The 24,557-nt window shown below is 41.8% G+C and overlaps 1 protein-coding gene across 13 annotated transcripts in view; it reads right to left on the reverse strand.

The window, feature by feature from the left end:
* CFAP61 (cilia and flagella associated protein 61) overlaps nucleotides 1-24,557 on the reverse strand; it is a 97,419-nt gene that overhangs the window by 55,401 nt on the left and 17,461 nt on the right. For 11 of the 13 annotated variants that reach the window (XR_008429915.1, XR_008429916.1, XR_008429913.1 and 8 more), the window contains 8 exons: nucleotides 23,923-24,014; nucleotides 23,388-23,575; nucleotides 19,865-19,904; nucleotides 18,511-18,650; nucleotides 15,296-15,422; nucleotides 14,885-14,962; nucleotides 13,556-13,762; nucleotides 11,620-11,754 (listed from right to left, as the gene is read on the reverse strand). Coding sequence is in view for 3 of the 13 variants with exons in the window: in XM_053938237.1 (XP_053794212.1) it covers nucleotides 11,620-11,754; nucleotides 13,556-13,762; nucleotides 14,885-14,962; nucleotides 15,296-15,422; nucleotides 18,511-18,650; nucleotides 19,865-19,904; nucleotides 23,388-23,575; nucleotides 23,923-24,014 (1,007 nt within the window). In the remaining 10 variants the exon portion in view is untranslated. The remainder of the gene's footprint in view (nucleotides 1-11,619; nucleotides 11,755-13,555; nucleotides 13,763-14,884; nucleotides 14,963-15,295; nucleotides 15,423-18,510; nucleotides 18,651-19,864; nucleotides 19,905-23,387; nucleotides 23,576-23,922; nucleotides 24,015-24,557) is intronic. The other 2 variants (XR_008429917.1, XR_008429918.1) reach the window with 2 other exon arrangements.

Consider the following 24,557-nt stretch of genomic DNA (forward strand, 5'->3'; position numbering starts at 1 on the left):
TTTTTCCATGTGTCTAGGTCTCGCTACCTAACAGAGATTCTGAAAACAAATATGCAGCTAAGAGACAAGAGATATTGTATTTGACATGTTGTTTTTTCTTTTCACCTTGACTACATTTAGCTTTCAAATTTCTGATGAAAGACAAGGAAATACTTTCCATCTCACAGTACAACACACTTTGCATTTTTCCTACTGCTCTGGGTTGCCTATATTCCCATTTCACAGAGTGGGTAACTGCAGGTTCATAAATGCACTGGGAAGACCAATACAAAATGGAGCCACTTTTGTTTTTTGTCAGACACTTCTCCTATAAATTCCTGCTGCGGCACTTAGGAAGGAAGAAATCTAAGGCTTCTAACACGTTTTCCTCTACTACAAATACAAGACAGCACTAGTAAAATTAAGTCCTCTAAATTCCTCCTATGGAAGTACAGTCAGAATATATTCTATATTCTACATGTCAGAAATATATTCTCTGTATATCAGCTGACAGAGTAACTCACTAGATGAAGAAAACTTTCTTTAAAAGCTGTGGTAATTATATGGGCCTTCTCAATAAGTACATAGCACACTGAGATCCCCAAGAGATCTGTAATGCCATGTCTTTGCACTGGTGGAGCTCCACAGCTGAGGTTTCAGCACAGCTCCACTACACCGTGTAACTTAAGGAAGCATTATGGATCAATTCCCTGCCCTATGGCATGACTGCACAGCAAGTCATTCAGAATGTCGCAAAATTAAATGTCACCTTTGGTCAGGCAACATTATTTTTTACTGCCAGATAAAAGTTCTTTGAGCTGCAGTTCACAGTGCAATGATGACATCCAGTGGTGAGCCAGATTCAATCTCAGGGACTGGACTGCCCTGGGAAAATTCCAGAAGATATCTCAAAAAGCATGCCAGCCCAGGGTAGCTGCTTAATGGTGTCCAGCTGTGTGGCAGACAGCACAGGCCCACAGTGAAGAATGCCTGGGTGAGGGACAGGACCACCCTGCTACTCCAAACCAGGTTTACAAAGACACAGGCACATTCCTACAGAGAACCTCCATAATCCCATTTAAAGCCAGTGCTCTTGAAATGGTTAAACACTTCTGACACAAGGATCTGCCAGCAAAATAAGTTTTAATAATAAATTAAATAATACAGACTACATCTGTAACAATTCCACATTTCAGAAGCTGGAAAAGCCCTTCATATTTCCCTGGAAGCGTACATCTTTAGAAGAGATTTTAGGAAATGAGAAGAACCAGTGCCAAGTATTACAGACATTTCACTACTTGAAATCAAACTCAGACTGTGTTTGTTATAGCACACTAAATGCCCCAGCTACAGGAGTTGTTGCTCTGCCAAAGCTGACATGTGTGGTGCTCTCCCACAATCAGGCGTGGAGGACTCTGCACCCTCACATCAGAATTCACATTCCTGGGATTGGCAGACAGCAATTCTGACAGGCTGGGTTTTGTTGCACAAACAGACTTGCAACTTTCTAGAAAAGCAAGAGTTTTCCTCCTTCTGGAGGAAAAAATGATTAAGTGATATTTGTATTGAAATGCAGCTCTTAATAAATTAATAAAATTGTAAAAATCATGAAAAGAAACTACTTGTAATGTACGTAATCAATGAAAATAGGCAGGAATGCCAGCAGCAAGCAGCATAAACCAAACAGGCCTCAAGGCAATGCCAAGATCAAACATCTCCTTCTACTGCTGTGGTGGTGGTTTATTTTCATGCACTGCAACAATGAAAGCAGGAATACAATTTCCCTGGAAAGAGTATTTATGAATTTATGAAACGGCTCCTGTATCAGTTACACAAAGGCAGCCTATAAGCAGAATATAACCTGTTTTGTTCTCCACACAATGGCCTCAGCACCAACAGCTGCCATGCTCCAGAAATCACCTTTCTACAGCTAAGTACACTAAACAGCTGCAGAGAGTGAGGAATTAGGTAGACTGGTCCCATAATACCACCTATTTTAGCAGAATGTCAGGACAATCGGCTACCTGTGTTCCCCAGAGGGGTAATCAGACATCATAATTGATAGGTCAATAGCAAACAAACGTGTTTGTTTTGTATCCAATCTATTAAATAAACCAGCAATCATTAACTAATGCAAGGTAAAAAGCCTTAATTGCCATTGGTAGAAAAGGCATATATAGAAAGGAGGATTTTCTTTGGTTATCAAATGATTATTTGGGGTACGGGCACCCCTACCCCCCATGCTGTTCCTGTCTGGGTGGAGAGGGACAGAGGAGCTGGCAGGGGTGGCCACGGGCAGTGGTGGCCCTTTGGCATCAGCCCATGGAGCTATTCCTGCACATAGACAGCCAGTGCCATCACTCTGAGCCTTCAAACTGGACCTCGTTAAAACACTGATGCAGCCCCCAGACACTGACAACACACATCCTGCATGGAACCATAGCTTTCACTTACAATTTCACAACACAACATGGGCCAGAGCAGGATTATTCTATGGCATCCAGAATTCACACATCCTTCTACCCCAAGCAACCAATGGAAAAAGAGTCATGAAATATTGATTAGGTTTCAGCAAACACATTATTTCCTTTGCACTTTCCAATCACATAGAGCTTCATGTCCAGCTTTCCTGTTTGCTTTGCACATGCCTTGGGAATGGATTCATGGTACATTTACCCATGACTTTACATTAGATGTTGATGGCACAAATTCACATCCAGAATATTTTGAGGCTCCTTTTATTTTTTAAACATTGGAACCATTAAAGCTCTAGGTTTTCTACATATATTTATAATAATTGTTCTACAATAGGTTAGGGTTTATAGCAAACATTAGCTTCATTCTAACAAACAAAACCATGGAAATTGAACACTCAAAAATATAAAACCAAAAATTTGGACAAAGTATTTCAGCCCAGACAGGAAGAAAACAGCACTGTGTTCTGAACTGGGCACTGGAAAGTCTAACCTAGTAACACTCACTGGTGTGTCAGAGCTGCTGCAGTCCTCTCTGGGACTCCTCATGCAAAGGCTCCATAATGCTGCAGAATTTACAGCATCACAGAATCCTTTCATTTGTCAAATTACCTCTAAGGCCATCAACTCTGACCGTTAAACTTAGACTTGACCTTATTAGACCCTGAGGACTTGGGCTTTGCCCAGCTAAACACACTGAAGTATTGGCTGCAGTTCAAGTACCTAGCAGTGGTCCACATTCAGAAGAGCTGCTCAGGGCACTGCATGGCAAACATGGGGCAGCTTTGTTTGTTATGTTCTTGGCATCTTCAGTGATGCCTCACTACTACTTGGGAGTAGCCCTCCCAGCCCTGGCTTGCGGGATTCTACATCTGCCTACAATGCTTTTGTTTTACTTCAACATTTGTTACTGAGAAACCCCAGCGATAGTTACTGCTCTAGAGGATCTACATGATCTGAAATATTACTGCAAAAACCATCAGAAGCAGTGAAAGCAATTAAAAAACCTGCTAGCAGAGTAGCGCTGAGCTCAGCAACAGTGACAGGCAAACAAGAAGGTGAGCAAACAGAGCTATTTTAATTTCAAGCTCCATTTGAACCACAAGTTAAAAAAAGAAACATCAATGTTTACCAAGGCGATATGAACAAAACTGATTGGGAAATGCATGCTTTTTCAGCCTGCATTAGGAATTGTTTTCTAAATAGTAGCTACATTCCAAAAAGCCTCATTAGAAATCTCTGCAAACATGTTTTCAAAAATGTTTCCAAGTATTCACAGATTTATACAAACACCAGAAACAGAAGTAAAAGAAAATAGAAAAAGAACCAGTGATGAAGAGTGCAGCCTTAATTGTTTCATCTTTGTCAAAGAACCCTTCTTTAGGAACTGTGTCTTGGATAGGTAACAGCTTTCCTTTATAGAACATTTTCATCCCCAAAACCTTTATGAATGAAGTCAGTATTATTACACCATTATTATGCCTATGTGGGTAAAGGCTAATCTTCAGCTTCTGGAAAAAGCCACCTCTATATTGATAACCAATCGTATGCCAGTCCCTAGGGTTCCATATGAAACCAGGGATTTCCTGCTTAACTCTAACCAGCACAGAAGAGAGCAGAGCACAGACACATCTATTTAATTTCCTCACAGAACCACTGTTACCATGGTAAAAAGATGCTCTTTTTCCCTTGGAGCACTGATATTTGGATCCCCAGCTCAGAGAGGCCTGGGCAGTTCACACTCATGTAAGGACCTGACTATTGCTTGCTGCTCTACTTCAAAGGCCAAAGAAATGAACTCAGAATGGTGCCACTTTCAGAGAGCTCAGTTCTCCCCCATTTTTCTGGGAAGAAAGGGAAGGACAGGAAGGCATAGGAATTCAATCAAAGCATTCAATCTGGCAAGGGGGTATAGCACGTGGCTGGCTCTAGTCCTCTGACAGCAGTCATTGCTTCCCAGGTCACCTGTCTATGGCTTATTCTTCAAGGCAGGAGGAAAGAGTGGCAAATACAAACTTGGGCTTTGGCCAAGGACTGACACCATAAGCTCCACATCCCTCTGAGAGAGAAGCATGCCTGGCAGTCCTATGGGGACACCTGGCCTGAGCACAGGAGCAGCAGACAAAGGGGCAGATTGCACTGGTCTCTGGGCTCACTGACCCAGCCTGCAGAGGCAGCTGCCCACACACACACAGACGCACCAGCAACAGAGTGGAAGCCAGAGCAAGAGAAGGCACAGGCACTTCACGTACAGACTCGGGGCAACAGAGGCAGCAATTCAAATATACTGAACTCACTGAAAAACATAACAGAGGTATAAAATTAAAAGTTTGGAAAAAATAGAAAAACATAACATTTCATACAAAAAATAATGAACATGAGGTAATAAATAATAGCCAAGGATATGAGGGGAGATTGATTTGTAGGGTAAGCAAATCATGTTTTAGTGAAAGCAGACATACTTCTCCACTTTTTAATGGTAAACGTTACCTTTCTGTGGCAAAAATATCTGTTTCCTCCTTATAAACTGGAATTATCGATCTAACAAACAACTTTGAAACAGCTTTAAGCCAAGTCTGACCTGTTTGTAAGCAGAAGTGCCTATTTCAGTTTACTGCAAATGTCTTTAACACCTGTACAGCACTGACACCACGCTTTCAAAACAAAGATAGGTCATCTTACTTTTAATTTCACACATGCACATAAGTGGTAAACATTTCTGTTAATGATGCCATCTGGTGCCTCCCATAACAGGGTGACACTCAGCCTTCCAAACAAAATGTAATGGCAGCATTGCACGAACCCCACTGACATTTACAGTGAGGAAATTTGTTATCAACCTCACTTCAGAACGCCTGTTTGTGTGCCTACTGGTGCCATAAAACCATCACCTTCACCAGTCAAGGGAAAGAACAATAAATAATGGATTTTCATCCATACACATACTACAAAAGCATTAAAAATTCATTACTCAAGCACATAAACATCTTAAGCAACAGTTACTTCTTTAAAAATTAATACTACTTCCCTGGTTAAGTGAAAATTATTCACACCAAACCTTTGTTTGTAATCCCAGTGCTCACACACAAATTGTAACATGGAAGAACTCTGCCATTTTAACTTCGATACATGAGCCTTGATATTTAAAATGCAGGGAATTCTCTTGCCCATCCTCCCTAAGCTCTCTGCTATATTTGCTCTTTATCTTAGTAGAGGCCTAATGATGAAAATAAACCCCAAATCCTGAAAAACCTTCCATATTTTAGCCATATTCAGTACATTCCAGTGCTTCAACTGCACATAAATAGAACTGAAACTGCCAGAATAAACCTTTATTTGCTACAGGTATTCTACCAAGCCAGCACACACTTAGCTCCAAGGCAGACAAAGAGTAAAATAGCAGTGACCCCTTCGCTTGAGTTACTCCAGGCACTGCTGTTCCAGAAGCACCTCCAGGAGCAGAGCTGGCTGTTCCTGTGGTCGTGCCTGCAGACCAGAACAGGGAATGGCCAGTGCCCAGGATGGGCATACACTTCAAAGCAGAGGCTCTGGTGCTTCACAGAACTTGCCTGTCCCTCTCCACCTTCTTGACATTTTTCTGTGGACATATAAGGTGACAAACCATGCAGTTTGCATTCTCAGCTGCAGTCAGAAGCAAAGAGCTTTGTTGCTCAGAACGGACTGTTCTGTGGTGGCCTCTCCCCCATGTTTTAAAATTTGATTTTAAGTCCTTGTTTTTATTACCTTTGAATTACAACTGATCTAAAATTTTCAGGCTGCACACTGTGGACTGGTTGGGACTGGGCAGCAATGTGTTGTTAACAGTCAAACTATCAGTTCCGAGTCTTTTCTGTTCCTCTGCCTGCACAGGTCAAGGTAAAAGCTTGTGCTCAGTCTGGGCACTAGTGAAAGGTTCAGAACTGGTCTAAACACCAGAAAATAGAAGCCACAGAGATTGAGTAAAGAAAGTAGAACCCCAGGAGTTTATTGGAGGGGACACCAGCATCTAGGGATGAGTTTTCTATACAAACACTCCTATAGATCAGTTTCATTTTTGTTTTTTAAGAACGCTTCCCCTCAAGAGAAAGTTTGTCAAGTTCAAAACCGTTTCAGATTTTTTTTCTGGTTTTACCTGATAGTTAATTTCTCCTTTTCTTTCTACAAAACATGGTAAATACATACTCTTTTAAAGTCTTGCAATTTTATAATGGACATAAAAAGCTCAGAGAATAGAGAATCATCCAGGATGGCTCCTACATTCACAAGTCATTTGAGTATGTAGTTGTGAACATGCACTGCAATGGAACAAGTTCTAAGATAAATCAAAAAGCAAGGATGTATTTTCCTCTCATGTTCTTGTTTTAATTATTATGTTAAATTGGTTTCAGCCCATTTACTCATAGCCTTTACCATAACCATCATCATGGAATCAGACAAACACACAAAAATACCACCACACTTGCACTGGAAACTGTTGACTTTGCAGTGCCTTGGCCTCCATTTTCTATTTGAACATCACACTGAACTAACTAAATTTATACAACACTTCATGGGCTTCAGGAACTGTTCTGTCTTTTTATGAGCTGGTGCAGAAAAAACAATTCTAAACTGTGCAATAGAGCCTGACAGCTTGAATGCAGCCATAAAATAAAAACGTAATAAACCCAATAGCATGAAAAATAATAAAAGGGCAAAAAAAAAAAGGAAATAATTCAACAGATGTGTGCCATTTTTGTTCTTCATTGTGGATCAGTTATTCTTGTTAATTATATCACCTATTCTTCCCTTACATTGATAATTACATGAAGCAGATGGAGAACAGAATGCTCCCAGATGGTGAGAACGCAAACAGGTTTATAAATTGTTTATTTATGAAGAAATAATTAAGAATTATTTCATTACCTCTAGTTTTCTACTCCACCAATAATGACATGCATCGTGAAGGCCAGCAGCACTGTATAAGATATTCAGGATTCTGTTGTAACCAACTGTTTTTCGTGTAACATGACTGCAGTGACGGACAGATGTGCAAACCAGAATAACAATCTAATCTGTTTTAACGCTGAGGGAACTAAGAGTTTGGATCTTTGGTTCTCCTGCCAGTTGGCACATCAGCACTGGTTGCTGATCCAGAATACAAAAATTAGAGATTTCCTTTTGCTTTGGCACAGCTGTACAAAGTGTTTGCTCTAATGAGTAGGTAGGAGCTCTGTCAGGTATGTGCCCTGAACCCCAGCATAGCAGACATGCGGCCGATGCAATTCTGAGCCAAGATGTGGCACCTCTGCCACACTTGCTGCTCAGCAGGTATCCTAAAGTCTGGACACCTCAGGACCTGATGCAAATCAGCAACTGTGTCATTCCAGAGGGCTGCAGTGGGAGATCTAATTGGAGACAAGCTTAACATCTCCTGCTTTGTGCCTTCTCAGATTAGTCTTACCCAATTTATCCAAATCTCTTCAGCAGAGCAATGGGAGACACAGACACACAAAATCAGCAGCAAAATGTATTTCCAATCTCAAAGCATAAGAAGAAGTTAAGGAAGAATTTACAGCCCTTTAGGAAATGGAGCCACTGCTTGGGGGGGGGGGGGGGGTGACAGGGTTTCTGAGGCAAAGATGAAGCAGCACAGAGCTGTGGTTTAAGAGAATAAGTGAAAAAAACATGTGATAGCCTTAAAACCTATGGCAAAGTGTTCAGGAAAAGGTTGGCAAATAGGGGAGGAGCAGGGAGAGCTCCTAAGCTCTGTATTTCTCTGGAGTCAAAGTCATTTTAGCAATAAGCCACAACACACACCAAAAGCCTACCTCAAACCAAAAATAAGACTGAACCAGGGGAAGTGCCACAAGGGCCTGGAGAGAACAGGGCAAGTGGAGAACTGCAGGTAAATGGCCACACAGGTAACAGTTGGTTGTGGATTTATAGGGTAAGTTCCTGGAGTTTAGGAGTACCTGTCTCTAGCTGACATCTAGCTCTGCCAGAGAGCCCATGGCAGGAAAGATCTATGCTTCCTTTAAAACCACACGACACAGTTCATGCTCCCTGCATGAGATAGGAGGGAGCAGGCCAGGAATCCATGGGAGAGCAACACATGGCACTTCCCCTTTGGTGGTTTTTTCAGACACCACAGAAGAATAGAGCGTTGACAGAGGGACGAGAACAAGTTGCCACACATTGTGCTCATCTGTCTGTAACAACTGATCCAGACCTGCAGGAAAAGCACCTCTCCAGCACAGATGAGATCCATGTGGACTGGCAGTGCTGAGGAAGTAGTTGAGAGCAGAGCTTCTGTGGTTTAGATTGATGGTTTCTCTTCTGGCTTTGGAAGAAGGAAGCAGGAAAGCGCCTGTGCCTGCCCTGGATCTGTATCTGTGAGTGAATTCCCTTCATGTCCTAAGCAGGCTGGGGTGTACTGGGGAAACAGTGAATGATGGAGCCCCAAAGCTCCCACCCACACTCACTGAGATACAGAGCTGCTGACAGCTCACAGACACAGCTGTTGCCCCCACATAGGACGGTTGAGCTGCTCAGCCCCAAGCTCTTACTGGGAAAAAGGGGAGCAAGAGCTCGAGAAGGGCTGGAACAAGAGGAAGGCAGCTGAAAAAGCAACAGATGAGAGGCAGATGTTGATTTGTTGATTACTAGATATCAAGGGGCATCTTGGGGGTATCAAAGCAAGAATATCACCACAATTATCCCCATTACCAGCAACATATACTCAAGCAACCAATTAGGGCAGGCAATGAATGAAAATTTTTACATTTCTGAAATCAACTTGCATTTACAATCCTCATCCTGTAGTTCATGTGACAAATCCTGCCACTACTGCAGAGCACTCTAAAGTAGCAATTACAGTGATAACCTGCCCTCCAGCTCATGGGAACAAAGTGGGCACGGATTCACCTCTAGAGGAGCTGCTTTCAAATAGGAGAGGGCAAAGCCCCCTTGGTTTCAATCAGCTTGGTGAGCTGGGATAGAGACATGGGATAAAGAAATAATGCTTGGAATCCCTGCTTGCCCAGTCTAAACATCTTGCAATATCCTGCCCTGATCTCGTTTGAAACCACAAAAACAAAGATGAGAGGAGACATTTTCTCCTTACTTCTCTGCAGGTGCTGGTCTCAGACATCTTCCCACTAATTCCTACTCCAAACTCTTTGTCTGCCTTTCACCCTCTCTTCTCCACACTTTCTTCATAGCATTGTTCTCCCATGTCCTTTTTCCCTCACTTCCCAGCCCATTAGCATCTTCTACAACCAAGATGTGTTTCACCTTGTCTCACTGTATTTCATAAGGTGACACTTCTCAGCCTTTCCATTCTGCAGAGCTAGCACATTTATCTCCTTGGTGAGACAGGTTGTTCTCTGCCTCATAGATTGCACTTTACTGTTTACAGTAAGTCTGAGAAGCCTTTTAATCACTACAAAAAAGCAGGAAGAATATTGTGCCTACAGAAACTCAGTTGTAATAATTTATAAGACACACCTCAGTTTATTTGTAACTTCACTACAGTATTTGGCAAGGTAGTGCAAGATCATTGATGGGGATCAATCTTCCTTTACAAGGCATCTGAGCAGAGAGAGGGCAAGTGCCTTGTGCCTGGCTGCAACCCAAGGTCTAAAAGCAGCACCACTTCCTTACTTATGAGCACACTCAGTTTCCTACGGCAGGCTGCTCCTTATGTTACACAGCTTCCCAATGTAGGGTGGCCAAAGGTCGCTTCATTCACTCAATAGAAGAGTCAATTTACCTTTACATGGTTTCAAGTTCTTGGTATTTCAGAGAAGCCAGAAACAGCAGCAGACTAGCTTTATCCTCAAGTTATGACCCAGCACTTAGCCCCAGATGTCCATTCTGATAGACCACAGTCTGTCAAAAATCTGTAATTCATGCAGAGGCAGATGCATGGATACTTGGCTGGCCTTGAGTTGGGGTTTTTCCAGTACAACTTCTTTGCAAAAATTTCACACATTCTGTTGAATAGAAATTTGAATCTGAGATTTCAAACCATTACACCACTACCTACAGAGAAGCTCAGAAAACCTCAGGAAGAACATGAGCAGACAAAAGATTTGCAAATTTGTCAAACGCAGGATGTCTGTGATTTTCCAGCTTCAACAAAAATGCTAAGATGAGCTCTTTTTTGAAGAGAGCAATCACTTTAAAGATTAAGAATAAGAAGCAGTTTAAAGAAAAGCATCAGAGTTCATTCTGCAGAGAAGAGAAAGCCAGAGAAGTGCATATGAAGGGAAGGCTGTTGAACAAAGCCAAACCCAGACCAACAGCCTTAACCATGTTCTGGATTTTCCTTTGCCAGCTGCTGCCTAATTAAGAGTTTCAGGTTCCAAAACCTACTGACTAACTGAGAAAAGGACAGCTCTAAAAATATTATATGGAAGCCCATCTCGGCCAACTGGAAGTTAGTAGACAGACATAAAGCTCCCTAATTATGTTTCTCCACAAAATTACAACTACCCACTGAGAGAATCCATCACTAATTGTGTTTTTCCTAATATTTCAGCTTCACTAGTTACTCTTTTGAGAAATCACCTTCATGCCAAATTTTAGTTACTTAAAAATGTAAGAGAACAGGGTGTAAGTTATTTTTAAAATGAAATTTTAAGAGACTTTTCATTTAGAACCTCCAGGCTGCACCAGTTCTTTGCAAGTAAAACCATTTGCTAGTGAAAACAACCTTTTCCTTTGCTGTTAAGTCACTTGGTGTTTTAAGGGTATCTTCTGCATGGAAGAAACCTGACTTTGGGACTGAAAAATAAAATGTACTGAAGCAATCTCTACAGAAAGAGTCAACAGCATGACATTGTCTTTTTTCCACTTGCAGAGCATGATACCTAAATAAAGCTAGCAGGAGAAAGGGCTCAGCAGCAGGCAGACCATTTAGAAGACGCTGGGAGGCCATGACAAAGCGCTGCCATAGTGTCAGCATGATGGGAAGTGGGAAGGGCTCTGCTCCAGCAGCTGCCCATGTGCCGGGCTGCAGGCTCAGCCCAACCGGGCGTGGCAGCAGAGCAAGATCAGCCAGCCAGCGTGGCTGCTGTAATTAAGGAGCAGCCCATGAGCACTGGGAGGTTAATGCCAGCCCATCTGCCAGGCCCCACATGAGCTGGCATCATGCCTCCTGCCTGCTGCCACTGCTGTTACCCACCTGATCCTTGGAGACTTGCTCCAACGGAGCGTTTACGCCAAGTCCTCGCAGAGGATAGACAATCTGTCGTCTCGGCCGCACGGGAGCCATGTAATGAAGGGCAGATGTCAGGGAATGAGCACAGGGATGCTGGAACTGAAATACACCAATCCATATTTCAGCAGAGAGAATGTCAGAGCAGTGCATCACAGATGTTTGCTGCATGGCTTCACAAACACACAATTCTTAGTTCTGTTGGCTAAATCTGAGACAAAAATCAGCAAATAAACAAACATACTCAGAGCAGAGAAATGAATTGCAGATAATTCCTGACACAAAAGAAGATAATTATGAGAGTAATTACATTACTATCTCTGTGGGAATGACAGATAAACAAGTGGTTTGGTTTATGGGATTTTTCAGCACAAGTATTTTCCCCAGGAGGATATTTTTCTCCATAGTGATCATGAATCAGTTTGATTTGACCTCATTAAGCTGTCTTATCTGCTCACTGCTAACCTTTGCTCACCTGGCAAGGAACAGAGATGAATTTATATAGAAATTCTATACCAACTGAAATGTCTGGTTCATCCAAGTGACAAATGTTAATAAACTGTCAGAAATTTGAAATTAAAAAAACCCTAACGCTCATCTGAACAGCCTCAATCATTAGAAATAGCTGTATCTGTCTATTACACCATGACTGCCTCTGGCATAACTGACAACACGAAAGGCAAGAAAATAAGAGAATTGCAGGAAATACAGAATTAACATTAATACAAACTAAATTACAGTCATACACAAATACTAAAAACTTGAGGTTACTATGAAGTAAGTAACTAAGAACTAGGTAAAATATCACACTTAGCACTTATTAGATAATAATATTAGATAAGCTTAAGTAACTTAAGAGTAACTCTGTAGCCTAGTAGCCTGGAAACAGTCAAAACTGGAATCACTGGTAAGATTTAGCTTCTCTTCCATCCAGTGCCATTAAATGCATTTTTGTGAGTGCCTCTTCAGAATCTGAGAGTCTAATGCTATGCAGGAACATTGGTTCCTCACAGGAACACTTAGAACTCCACAAAAGTGCATGGGAAAACACATCCTGCAAATCTACCCAAAGTCTAACCTGTCAAAGACTTCCCATGTGAAAGCCAGTGGTGGTTTCAAAAACACCCAAGTCACCATGGACAGAACCCATCTCAGTCACCATCTAAACACCAGGTGCCCAGTCCGGTCAGCCAGGCAGAAGCCCGAGCTGGTGGTCAGTCTCCAGGGGAAAATTCCATCTCTCTGAAGACAGCCAGGTACAACCAATGGATGAACTGCCATCGGGATGCACCGTGTGTTTCCATCAGTGGTGCCAGGAGCCCGGGTCATTGCCTGGGACAGACAGCAGCTTCAGACAGCTTGCAAAGTTTACCTTGTGTTCCCTTTTCTGACATGAGACTGATGACAAAACACATATGTGAGTGCTTCTGAATTACATTCTTCTTAGAAATGGATTTTCTCCATTGGAAATTCAGTTCTTACAGTTCTCCCATGACACTTCCAGGAACACAAGTCCCCCGTTCAAAAGCCAATGAGGTGCCTGAGTCCCACTGTCTTTTGGTGAAACACAGTCTAGAGTACCTGAATCCCTTTGGAAGGGTTTTTATAAGCCACCTGGATGTGTTCAGGATGATCCCCTTGCATTTACTCAGGCTACATTACCCTTGTGCTGGGCAGGGAGCCAAGGCCATTTCCACTCTCTGCTCCCCACCACACTTCTAAAGACACCAATGGACACCATGGATCAACCCTGCTATGCAAGAGCTGTGTCCACAGGTCCAGAATATGTCAGGCAGGAAAAAAAGAAGGTACAGTTTGCAGTCATTTGTGGAAGCAAAGAAAAAATAAAGTGAGAAAATATGGCAATATTTAATACAAAAAATACTAATCACACTCTGCTTACCTTGTCCTCCACATATTCTGGATAAATAGGGTAGTAAAGAGAAGACTTGTGACCCAAGCGAAGAATCTCCTTTAGAAAGTATTTTGTATAGTGATGAAATACAGGATTCAAGACAAAGTGGCAAAGATGTCCATGTTCCTCTTGCTGGTGGTGATTAAAATGAATGAAGTCCTCAATATTGTAATGTGACTGAATATACTCAATATCCTGGAATATTAGGAATCTGTGAGTCAGCAGTGATCAGCAGCTACCTTGACAGGATTTTAGCAAATACCAACCAATGAGTCACTTTCTATCAATCAGGGAACTACATTTGAAAACTGAAATCAAGTGTCTTTGAGAGCTGTCCTCAATTGAAGGGCACTGACTGAACAGATTTTTCTTGAAAATCTTTTCATTGTATCAAAACCTCTCCTTGCACCTTGCCCTTGTTTACAAGGAATGCACACCCAACCTGTATCCCACAATGCCTGATACAAGTTAACAGATATCCAAGGTGGGAGAAAAAAACCCTCACCTGTTTTTCTGCATTCAAGGCACAGAAGCCCAGGCTGTCCCCCTCACCAAACTCCAGCTAAGAAAGGGAATTCCACAGAGCAGAGCTGTGTAAGAAATGCCCTTTGACAAGTCTTCCCTTTTGAAGTGATAGGCTGATATTTTTCCACATTTATGCACTCAATCTATCCTCTTAGCTCTTAATATTATCAAGATAATTACTCTCAGAAACAGGAGTGACTGTTCTGTTGTAAAAACTAAGCATTAGAACTGCTGAACAACTTAAAATCCATGTTTTCAGTCCTAGCAGAATGACACAAAAGTAATACTTGGAGAATGTTTACTATTCAATAATCATGTGCAATGCCTTTTTTTACTCCATCAGGGAATAGGCTTTTGTTTTCAAGTACATGATTCACAATCACTTAGACTCTACTGCTGGACAAAAAAGTTATGAAAGCAAATCTAGAAGAAGAATTACTGCTCTTTGCAGGATTTGTGGCAAAGCTGCTTATTGACTTGGAAAGTAGAAGCGAAAGAGGTGATTAAACACCTGTTTAGAGGCAGAATGGCTTTGAGCTAAAGCACAAAAAAGTACAGGAGGAAAACTTTCAGGACATAGCAGCAGCTTCTTGAAAGTAACAGGATCATTTTTTTTCATCTGTGTGTCAATCATTATCTATGAGCAGAGGAATAATTCAGTGGGCATAGACTAGACAGATTCTACAAGCATCATTTTTACAGATACTTTGTTAGGCACAAATACGGTGCCAAGCACAAAACTCAGTGAGCACCAAGCACCACAGAGCTCAGTGGAACACAAACTGAATTTACCATTTCATCCCTAGTGACAGAAACACCAACGATCTGATCCAAAACTTCTGCTACGAAAGCCTGTACTGGCACCCCATCCTGCAAGGTAAAGGCAACAGATGCACATTTCCAGCTTCAGTAGAATCTCTTTCTAATGGTAACTGTGTATTTCACCACAGAATCCCAGTTAAAATACTCTCCTCCCAGTGCAGTTCCCAGGCACCATCCCAGTTTAACCAGCCTGCTCCCCAAGAGGGTCCTGTTTGAGCCAGGTGTGTGGCTGGGCTCTGGACCACACAGACCTTTCCTCACTGACATTTCAGTTTGGATACAGTTGCTGCAGGAGTGCTACAAGCTCAGCCACTGCTTCAGTCCTGGGTTAAGTCCTGATCTTGGGATAGAATTGAACACATATCAGCAACAAATACTCACTGGATCCCTGCGAGCTTCAGTGAATATCTTTGAGTCATTCCATATCCTTTCATTCAAGCTAAGAGTTTTAATGAGCACTTTGATACCTTGTAGGTCACTGGTTGCTGCTTTTCTTACATTAAATGACCTAAAAAAGGACAAAAAAAGAATTAAAGTTGACTCCGTGACAAAATAAGGACAACTGCCAAGCTTAAGACAACACACCCTTCACAAGTACCAACAAAACCATTCAGAAATTGTAGCTGATTGCTAAATGACACTTGTTCCAAAGGCAGATATGAACTTATTGCATAGTAATAGAAAAGATCAGAGCATCTACTTGAGACAACTCCAGAATGTTGCTTTATTGGCTATTAAACACTCAGCCCAATCTATAAACCCAGGTATCACTTGTCTTCAAGTGAGTAAAAGTTAGCAATAAAGGGAGGCAAAGAACCATAAAATGAATGTGGAATCTGTAGCTGAACATTGTGGCACATGGGGAAAAGAGCTAAATTAAAACAGGGAAAGGCAAGAAAAAATGAAAAAAGGACAGAGAAAAATATAACTAAGCCAGCTGTCATGGTACAAAGTAAAGCAGGAATATAAATTTCTCAGAGAACAAAATTACTAATTTTTGCATTAGGCCTTGGTGCCTCAAGCAGAAACACAAGGATAAACTTACATGACTGCAACGCCTCTGCTAAGCTCAGAGTGCCAGTTTGTTATGACAAAGCAGTGATTGGTACCAGAATGCCTGTGCCACACATGGAACACCTTACCTGCAGACAGCAGTAACCTGGCACTTAGCTCATTTACAGACTGTTAGCAAACATCTCCCACCTAGTAGTTAGGAAGAAAATTCACTTCACACTTCACAGTCTACAGCAGCTGAGAAGCTCTCCCAGTGTATGTCAAAGGCATCAACCCCTTCCTAGATACACACAGCTCGTGCAACCCACACTTGTGGAGTGCTGTTCAAGAAGCTGAACTACAGCTTCAGTTCCAAGAAATAAGTTATTTCACCCACAGATAAAAAGTTGTGAATCATGCAGTATAATATTTTTATTCCTGTTCTTCTGGCTTTCAATTTAAAAGTGGATGTGCTGTTCTTCAGCCTCAGTCACATTGAGAGGCATCTTGTGAAATATGAGCTTAATGAATAGCACTGGTACCTTAAAAAACCAAGATTCTGGTATGTTATGAGAAATTTCACAGCTGAATTCACTGACCATTTTTGAGTGCTCAAAAGTACACGTTTGGTTACTAAATTACAAACTAATCCTGACTTTGTAAGCAAGCATCAGCTGAGCTTCCGCAGCTTCTCACACATTTCCACTGTCGATTGCAAGACCCAACAGTGCTGAGGACTATGGCTCATTCTGCAGCCCGAGTATGCTGTCCTCCCATCGCTCCCAGCCCAGTCCACCAGCTTTGCCTGACCCATGCCCCAGGGAAAGCAGCTGTGCCTACAGGGAACTGCAACTCGAGCATGACAAAAACAGAACCTGTGAAAAGTTGAAACTGCCTTTTTTTTCAAATAAGGACATCAGTTCCACTGGGATTATGGAACAGGAGGAAGGACTATCCAAGGTCTGTACTCCTTTCTCTCCCAGCAATGAATTAACTCATTCCAGATGCTCAAGTCCTTGACTGCTCAGAGACAAGGACACTATTATTGTCATGCTTTTTAGTGAAAATTGAGGGAAAGTACCCATTAAGGACCTCAGCCTATGCCTTGTCATCTGTTTTTTTCTCCTACACTGTTAAGTAGCAGACCCACAGTTCCATTTGCTGCACTCTTGCTTTTTGTGTACTTAACACTGTTTCTTATTCCTTTTTACTACCTGTACTAATCAAGAGCTCATTTTGTGCCTGTGAGTTTTCTGACTTTGCCCTTTCACATCTTCATATGCCCCTCTTCTTACCCTGTTTTTCTTTTAGTCCATTTTCTGTGACTTCCTTTTCACTCACATGCTTTTGAAAGCTGTAGGTGCAAGTACAATGTGTTGATCTTTCACTTTCATGGATTTTGGTTATTTCCAAGAGGGTTGCACCTCTGTTGCACCCTGTGGGTTTTGTTCTGCAGAAACTTTCCAAAAGCTTACTCTGGTTTCTCCCAGAGCTTTTCTGATCTTGAACCTCAGTGAGCAGCTATTTTCCCTTACTTTCCTGCAAAGCTGCAGGGGGATTTGGAAAATGCTACTGATGACCCTATTTTGTTTTCATGAAAGGACTGGTGTCATTTGGAATATGCACAATGTAATGATACAGGATGATAACTTTTTTTAAAGAGCTTTAATAACAACTTGAACTTTGCCCAAAATCACAAGAGGACATATGACTCCCAACCCTACTGGTGGATTACTGAGCAGCTGGGCTTGAAATTACCAGGAATTACTCCAGCAGCTCTCTCTCCAGCCAGCTGGATTTTTATTCAGGACCCAGAAGGAGAAGTTTCATCCCAGGGCAAAAAGCTTCTGCTTCAGTCCAAGAGTATCTGGCCAGTTTGTGCATGAAGTATTTGTGTACCACCAGAGGTGATTGGGTATACAATTAAACCTAGAAGTGCTTTGCTAAAACCACACAGTATTTAGGTACATTAGGACCAAAATGAAAAAAAGAAAATCTCTAACTATGCCACAATTTAAGCTTGGTGTTTGGGCTAGAATAGGCTTAATATACAAGCAAAGCTTTGGAAAACTCATTCCATGTAATAGAAGTCACAGCAAGAAAGGTTTGGTGTCGCAGTTCACCGATATCTCAGCCTACAGAAGTGTTCAGAGCATCACAGATTCTGAAGGTGTGAAATAAGTAATTCAACACCAAAAATAAAAGAGAACTTATATAGAACAGATACTCAGCAATGTTCCTGCTGTGATCTGTATGTCCCAGAAACACATGATTACAAGTTCTCTTAAGAAAACTACAGCATATTTCCAAGAATCAAACCTACACTAGGCTGTCAGGTGCCAGTGTCACACAACCTGGCCCACATCCCCAAGGCCAAACACAGCACCACGCTTCTCTGCTGGCCTTGGCCCACAACCAGGAAACTTGGAGCCACTGGTCTATACCAATGTTCATCTTCCCTACCTTAGTACTGTATACACAAATCCCAAATGAATCCTCTCACTGTGCTTGGGTTTTACTGAGAGGACACTCCCTACAAATGCTGGCAGGCACATCCCACAGCAGCCCAGAGCACAGAAGGGCTGTCCCGAGGCATGACTCACGTGAGCAATCCTGCTCGGTGGAACACATACAGCTCCTGACCCAGCCTGGAAGTGCAGGAAGGGACAGCCCGAACAAAGCTCCGGATCAGGGGGAACTCTGGGACATGATGTGGCACCAGGATGACACACAAGTCTCTGTCCTGAAAGACATTGGCAGGCAATAAAAATTTTCTCTAAGCTTCACCCAAAGCCCTCTGAGGGGACAGACAGCCCTCAGGTATCTGAATGCAGGGTTTACACTGCACATCACCATGCACTGCTCTGCCTGACCAGCACCAAGGAGCTGACAGCTCAGAAATGGCTTCACTTTAAGCAAACTATGGGATGAACCTTCCTTACTATATCTAGGGATTCCAACGTGGCATTTTATTTCAAAACTGACATTGTTGGATGGATAAATTACATAAATTTGAAATGCTTTCTGGATCGGCTCTCTCTAGGAACTTTCTTTGTTGGTAAGCAGTGTTTTTGGGTGTGCTGGTTCTTAGGGCCAAGACAGTGTCTCTGGTACCCAGGGCCTGTCTCTAAGGCACACTGCCATGCAGTGCTTTATGACATGACTTTACAACACTGGTGCACATTAAGAAAGTCTCAGAAAGTGGACTTTGTTACCTCAGACAGAGCAATCACACAGGTATGAGTAGGAAATAGCTACTGCACTGTGAATCCACAGTGCCACAGTTCAGTCTCTAGGTAAACATTATGAATCTCCTTAATACCATTGTTTTATAGGCTTTAACACCATCTCCTTTAATAAATTTTGCTGATTTTGTTTTTAATGTAGGTACGGTCTGGATCTGTACATGGTTTTAAAGGAGTTTGAAGCATTTCTTTTTCTAAATCTGCATCTTAGAGAAGCCCCTATGGAACATAAACTAGGGAGACTATTTACAAGAGCACATAGTGGCAGGGAAATGCCTTCACACTGACAGAGAGCAGGTTTAGATTACATGGTACAGAAAAATTCTTCCCTGTGAGTGTGAGGAGGCCCTGGCACAGGTTGCCTAGAGAAGATGTGGCTGCTCCATCCCTGGAAGAGTCCAAGGCTAGGTTGGACAAGGCTTGGAGGAATCTGGTCTAGTGGAAGGTGTCCTGCCTATGGCAGGGGTGGGTGGAACTGGATGATTTTTAAGTTCCTTTCCAACCCAAACCATTCTAGGATAAACAGAGGACTTAGACATACATTCCATGAAGTCCAGAAGCAGCCAAGGAGGAGAGTAGCTCAGCGCAGGGTAACCAGGCCCAGCACACTCATGTGGGGCAGACTCACTGGAGCAGTAGACCCACATCCCCTGGCTGCCAGCTGCACTGCTGTCCCACCACACAAAATCATTCCAACTTTCATTATACTCACTGGGAAAACGTTGAAAGCATAATGCAAAAAATCCAGTGACCTGCAACCAAGAGCAAATATTGGCAAATAAAGCACATATCAGAATGATCTGATATACTATATTGACATCCTTGCAAGTGCAGGAGCATTTATTCAGAGCTGATCGGACAATCCTGATAGATCATCAATAAACAACTGTTGATATGGCATGCTGCACAGCAATTTCTGATTTCTAGTGTTTAAAGCATCATTATTAACAAGAATAACCAGGATGTTTGACATAATACATGAGGCTCCTCACTAAAAGGGCAGGGGGCGGAACTAACAAAATACTGGCTCTTATATTGTTGACTCCAGCCTCTTCAGAAGCCATTCCTGGACTATCACAGCAGCATTAATATATAGCAAATATTACTTCAGGTTACAAACAGTTGTTGCTATGTTCTACAGTATTTTCAGCCAGCACCAAGGGCTCTGTGACTTTCCACTCAGGAAAATCTGCCTGATGTGCTCTGACTGACTAACAGGAACATCAATACTTAGAATTGTTTTTAAACATTTCTTTTCACTTCTCATCCACTGACTTAGAGCTGTCCCAGTCTCTTTTCCATGGTGACAGCAAATTGTGACATTTCAGTTTAAAAAGACTTGAGAATTCTCACCAATGCCCTGCTGTTTCTCCCATGTGTAAGGCTACCAAAGAGCTCAAAACCCAGTTATGCTGAAGTTTCATAAAACACTTTTCTACCACACAAGATGTATCTTTTGAAGAAATTCATACAGATATATGTTACCTTATAAATACTGATAAATCCTCTCCTCCTTTCAGAACTGTAATTAAGCTCCCTTTAATTACCTCTTATTACTTAAAAAAGAAATAATTTTTAATTGCAATATCTATGCCTGAATGTAAACGTAAAGCTGCAAGTACACATCAGGATTGGAGCATTATATATTCACCTATATAATACATAACTAAGGCTAGTTAACAGAACAGCTATTCAGGGAAAAGGAAAATACCATTGCAACTATACTGCATTGTAATTTTCTCTCTGGTATCCAGGATCTTGTTGGCAGCAAGGACCACAAGAATTGAGGTAGGAGATTTTTCAGGGGGCTTAGAAAAGTATCAAGTATCAGCAGATAAGCCAGTAGTTCAGTTCCTTCACATGTCACTCTCAATGCACTAACAAGCCACATAACAGCTCTGGGTTTAGGAGATGGAAACATTTACCAGCTTTAGTGGGTAACAACTCCCAAGGAGCAAACTTCCCTCAGGACTAAGATGCAATCACACCTACACTTAAACCAACTGCTATTTCGGGGTCCGTGCTGTGCAAAACCAGCAGTGCCTCCTTCAGGACAAGATTCCAGGCTGCAGCCAGCATCACCTTGTGCCCTCCTTTACATATATTTGCTTTGCTAATATTTCTTCTACAGGCAGGTGGATCAAGCAAAGGCAGGCCAGGGAAGCATACAAGCAAAATGTTTGAAAACACCAAAATCTACAGATTTCTCAGCTCTGCATGAGGTAATCTCAGGAAAAGTCTTCAGACAAAAATGCTGTCTCTGCCAGATACCCATCTTGGAATCCACACTGCTCCACAGATGTCTCCAGGTAAAAAAACCTGGGAGCACAGCATTGAATGATAAATGCAGTGAATGTCTTGAACAGAAACAGCCAACAAAGCACAGAGCTCAGGAGGCAAAAATACAGACCAATCCTTATCCTAAGCAGGAAACTATGAGCAGAGAACTCAAAAAATCTACAGTGAGATTATTTACTGACATAAATCTCTAGCAAAGCTCTGAAACGCTGTTTCAGTATAATGGAATCATTCCAGAGCAAACCCCTTGCCTCACTAATATTTTAATATAAAGCTTTCTTATTCTGCAATAAGTATCTTGCTTGAATTTTTATACTAGATTGTCCTTCAATTAACTGTTCTGGCACAGTCTTTTGGCAGTGCAATTGTTCTTATAACACATTAGTTGGTCAATGTTTCTAAGTACAACACTATGTACTAATCTCCTATGTTGACTTCCTGCACTTCACTAATTAAACTAGTTCTTAACAAAATTGAGCTCTGTTACTGGGTATATCACTTGGAAAATATGTACACAAAAGGCAAAGTCTTTACTTTGTTTTGGTAACTTTGTGTATTTGGGAAAGAGATGGAGAGCCTGACAGCACTTAGAAATTGACAGAAGAGAAAGAAAAAGAAGGGGAAGATGCCCAGTGTAGGAGTTGAGAGTTCTAAGCAGAAATTTCAGCTGTCTGGGGAGTCCGAGACTTTTAACCCTTTTCTAAGAAATAAAAGCTTTGTAAAATATTACTCCTCCTCGATTTCAAGTAAAAGAGTCCAAGACCTGAAATGTTAAAAGAAAAAAAATTTAAGTTGGAGGAGATGATAGAGTAACCTTTAGCTGAACTTTTCTTGTTAACCATAGACTGAACAAAATTCTCATGCAACAGACTACATTTTTAAAGAGATGCAATCATGAACCAAAAAGACCTGCTTCAGCAACTACCAGCACAGAAATACAGAAAACAGAGAAAAGCTAAAAAAGGTGTAGTAATGCCCTCTGTCTTTAAGAAGATGATGATCTCTGTTCTTAGACCCTCAGCTCCAGGGGGAAAATGGAGAAGAACTGTAGTCCCAAAATGAGAAGCTAAACTGTTGCCTCTTTTACTCCATAGCAGAGCATCCTTAAGAGAGCCCTATAAGCAGTCTGTCCATACATAGTAGTAAGAACACTGTAACATAAAAAGGAAAGTGTCACACTGACAAATTTTCTCCAAGCAGTTACCATGTGTAACATGAGAACACAGGAGGTAGCAACTGTGTTTCCTGGGGGGTCTATAGTACAAGAAAGACTCCTCTCTCCCTAGATGAACTGAGTATTAATTATCGAAAGAGTAGCAACTTAATCAAGAATCCCAGGTAATGTTTCATAGTAGTTGTTTTAAAAGCTAAGTGGGAGGAGGAGTGTTTTCAAGGATCTTCATCCTAAATTTAGTGTGTATCTTTTGTAGTAGTAGTTTAATAAAGTTTTTTTCCTTTGTTATTAAGCTTAAGCCTACTCTGCTCTGTTCCTAATAACATCTCACAACATGTATGTTGAGAAAGTATATTTTCATAACAGCTAAGCAACAGCTTAGAAGCTGTTAGCTTAGAAAGCTAAGAACAGCGTTATTGCCCCATGCAATGAGATGAGAACATGTAGCTCTTCTTGCAGCTAGCCAGCTTCAGAATGAGTGTCTCCATAGAAGGACACATCAGCCTTTTTCCACAACTTCAGCTCACATTTTTTCCCAACAAAAATGAATTTTTCACATTTTGCCCCATAGACCTGTCAGGGCTAGGAAGTTGCAAGTGGAGGCTGAAACATTATTACTGAAGATAAAAGAAGCAGACAAGAAAGACATCAGAAAACATCCCATCTAACCACTGCAGGTACTGTCACTTTCTCATTTGTCCTGAAAACATAACCTTGATAATGGTTATTAATAAGAAAGCAGTGACTCTTCCTCTACACTTACCTAGTTTCATACTTTTCATCGATACAAAGCAGACGGATACGGAAAACATTTGAAGCTCCTCTGTACACAGGATGCAAATCCCCCTCCTCCTCAGTCTCCAACAGAGGTGCTGCTGAGCCTTTAGGGCCTACATTGATGACATTACCTACCGGCAGTTCAGTCTGGGAAACGGTCACGGCTCCATCTTTCTGCAGCAATAACAGACAAGGGCTCACTTACAACACTTCAATAAGTGTTTTCATTAGTTAAGCCCCATCCTTTCTCTCCTCTCTGTGACCCTTTCTTCCCACCCTGATGGCTGCTTATGGGGAAGTGGATGGGTAAACTCACCCTGACCAATAACTCTGATCCCCTCCACTCCAGACCCCAGCCAGAGCAACTTCTGAGCTGTGCCCCACAGCAGAGGCACATGTGGGCCAGAGCACAGGACAGGGCAGGAGGGAAACTCAGCAGTATTTTCTTATCCTCATCTCTGCCAGCCTTGCTCCGTATCAGCTCTGAGAGCCATCAGCACTGCTGGATGTAGCAGCATTACCTGCACAGCTGCATCTGCACCAGGAACATGTTCCAAGTTTTGAGAAGAAACAGGCTTTGGCTTTTGACTTGTTTGGTTGTTTTCATCTTTATCTGAGTGAAGTAAAAGAGAAAGTGCACAAGGTTTAATAATGTGAGCTTTATGTTCAGAATCACAGCAATAGCTGGAGTGGGCCAGGCTACCTCTATCAAAAGGTTTCATTTTACTAACCACAGTTAAAGCAGACCCTCCTATAGTTAACTTGGCTAGAGCTTCATTAGACTATTTGATTTCAAAGCAAAAAGAAAAACCCCAAAATCCAGAATTTGTTGTAAAATAAGACCTGAACAAGACAGTTTGGAAGCAATTCCTAACTTGTGTTTATCCATGCATCAAATCTTTACCCTATCTGAACTGAAAAACAGGACTCAGTGTATTGACTGATATCTTAAACCCCATGTGTTGATAACTTGCTTTCTGGTGATCACAAGGACAAGCAAGGGCTCTTCTTTCTCAGATTAGTTCTCCTAAAAGAACTGAAATTCAGGTTAAATCCCAGTCAAACCAGAGCTCTTACTGGTGCAGTAAGAGACAAGAAACAGGGATTACAATTCCTTTATAAATTTTACACAATAAACTCTTGAGGTGTAGGTGTT

This window comes from Vidua chalybeata, chromosome 3, assembly GCF_026979565.1.
Source record: "Vidua chalybeata isolate OUT-0048 chromosome 3, bVidCha1 merged haplotype, whole genome shotgun sequence".
Lineage (NCBI taxonomy): Eukaryota > Metazoa > Chordata > Aves > Passeriformes > Viduidae > Vidua > Vidua chalybeata.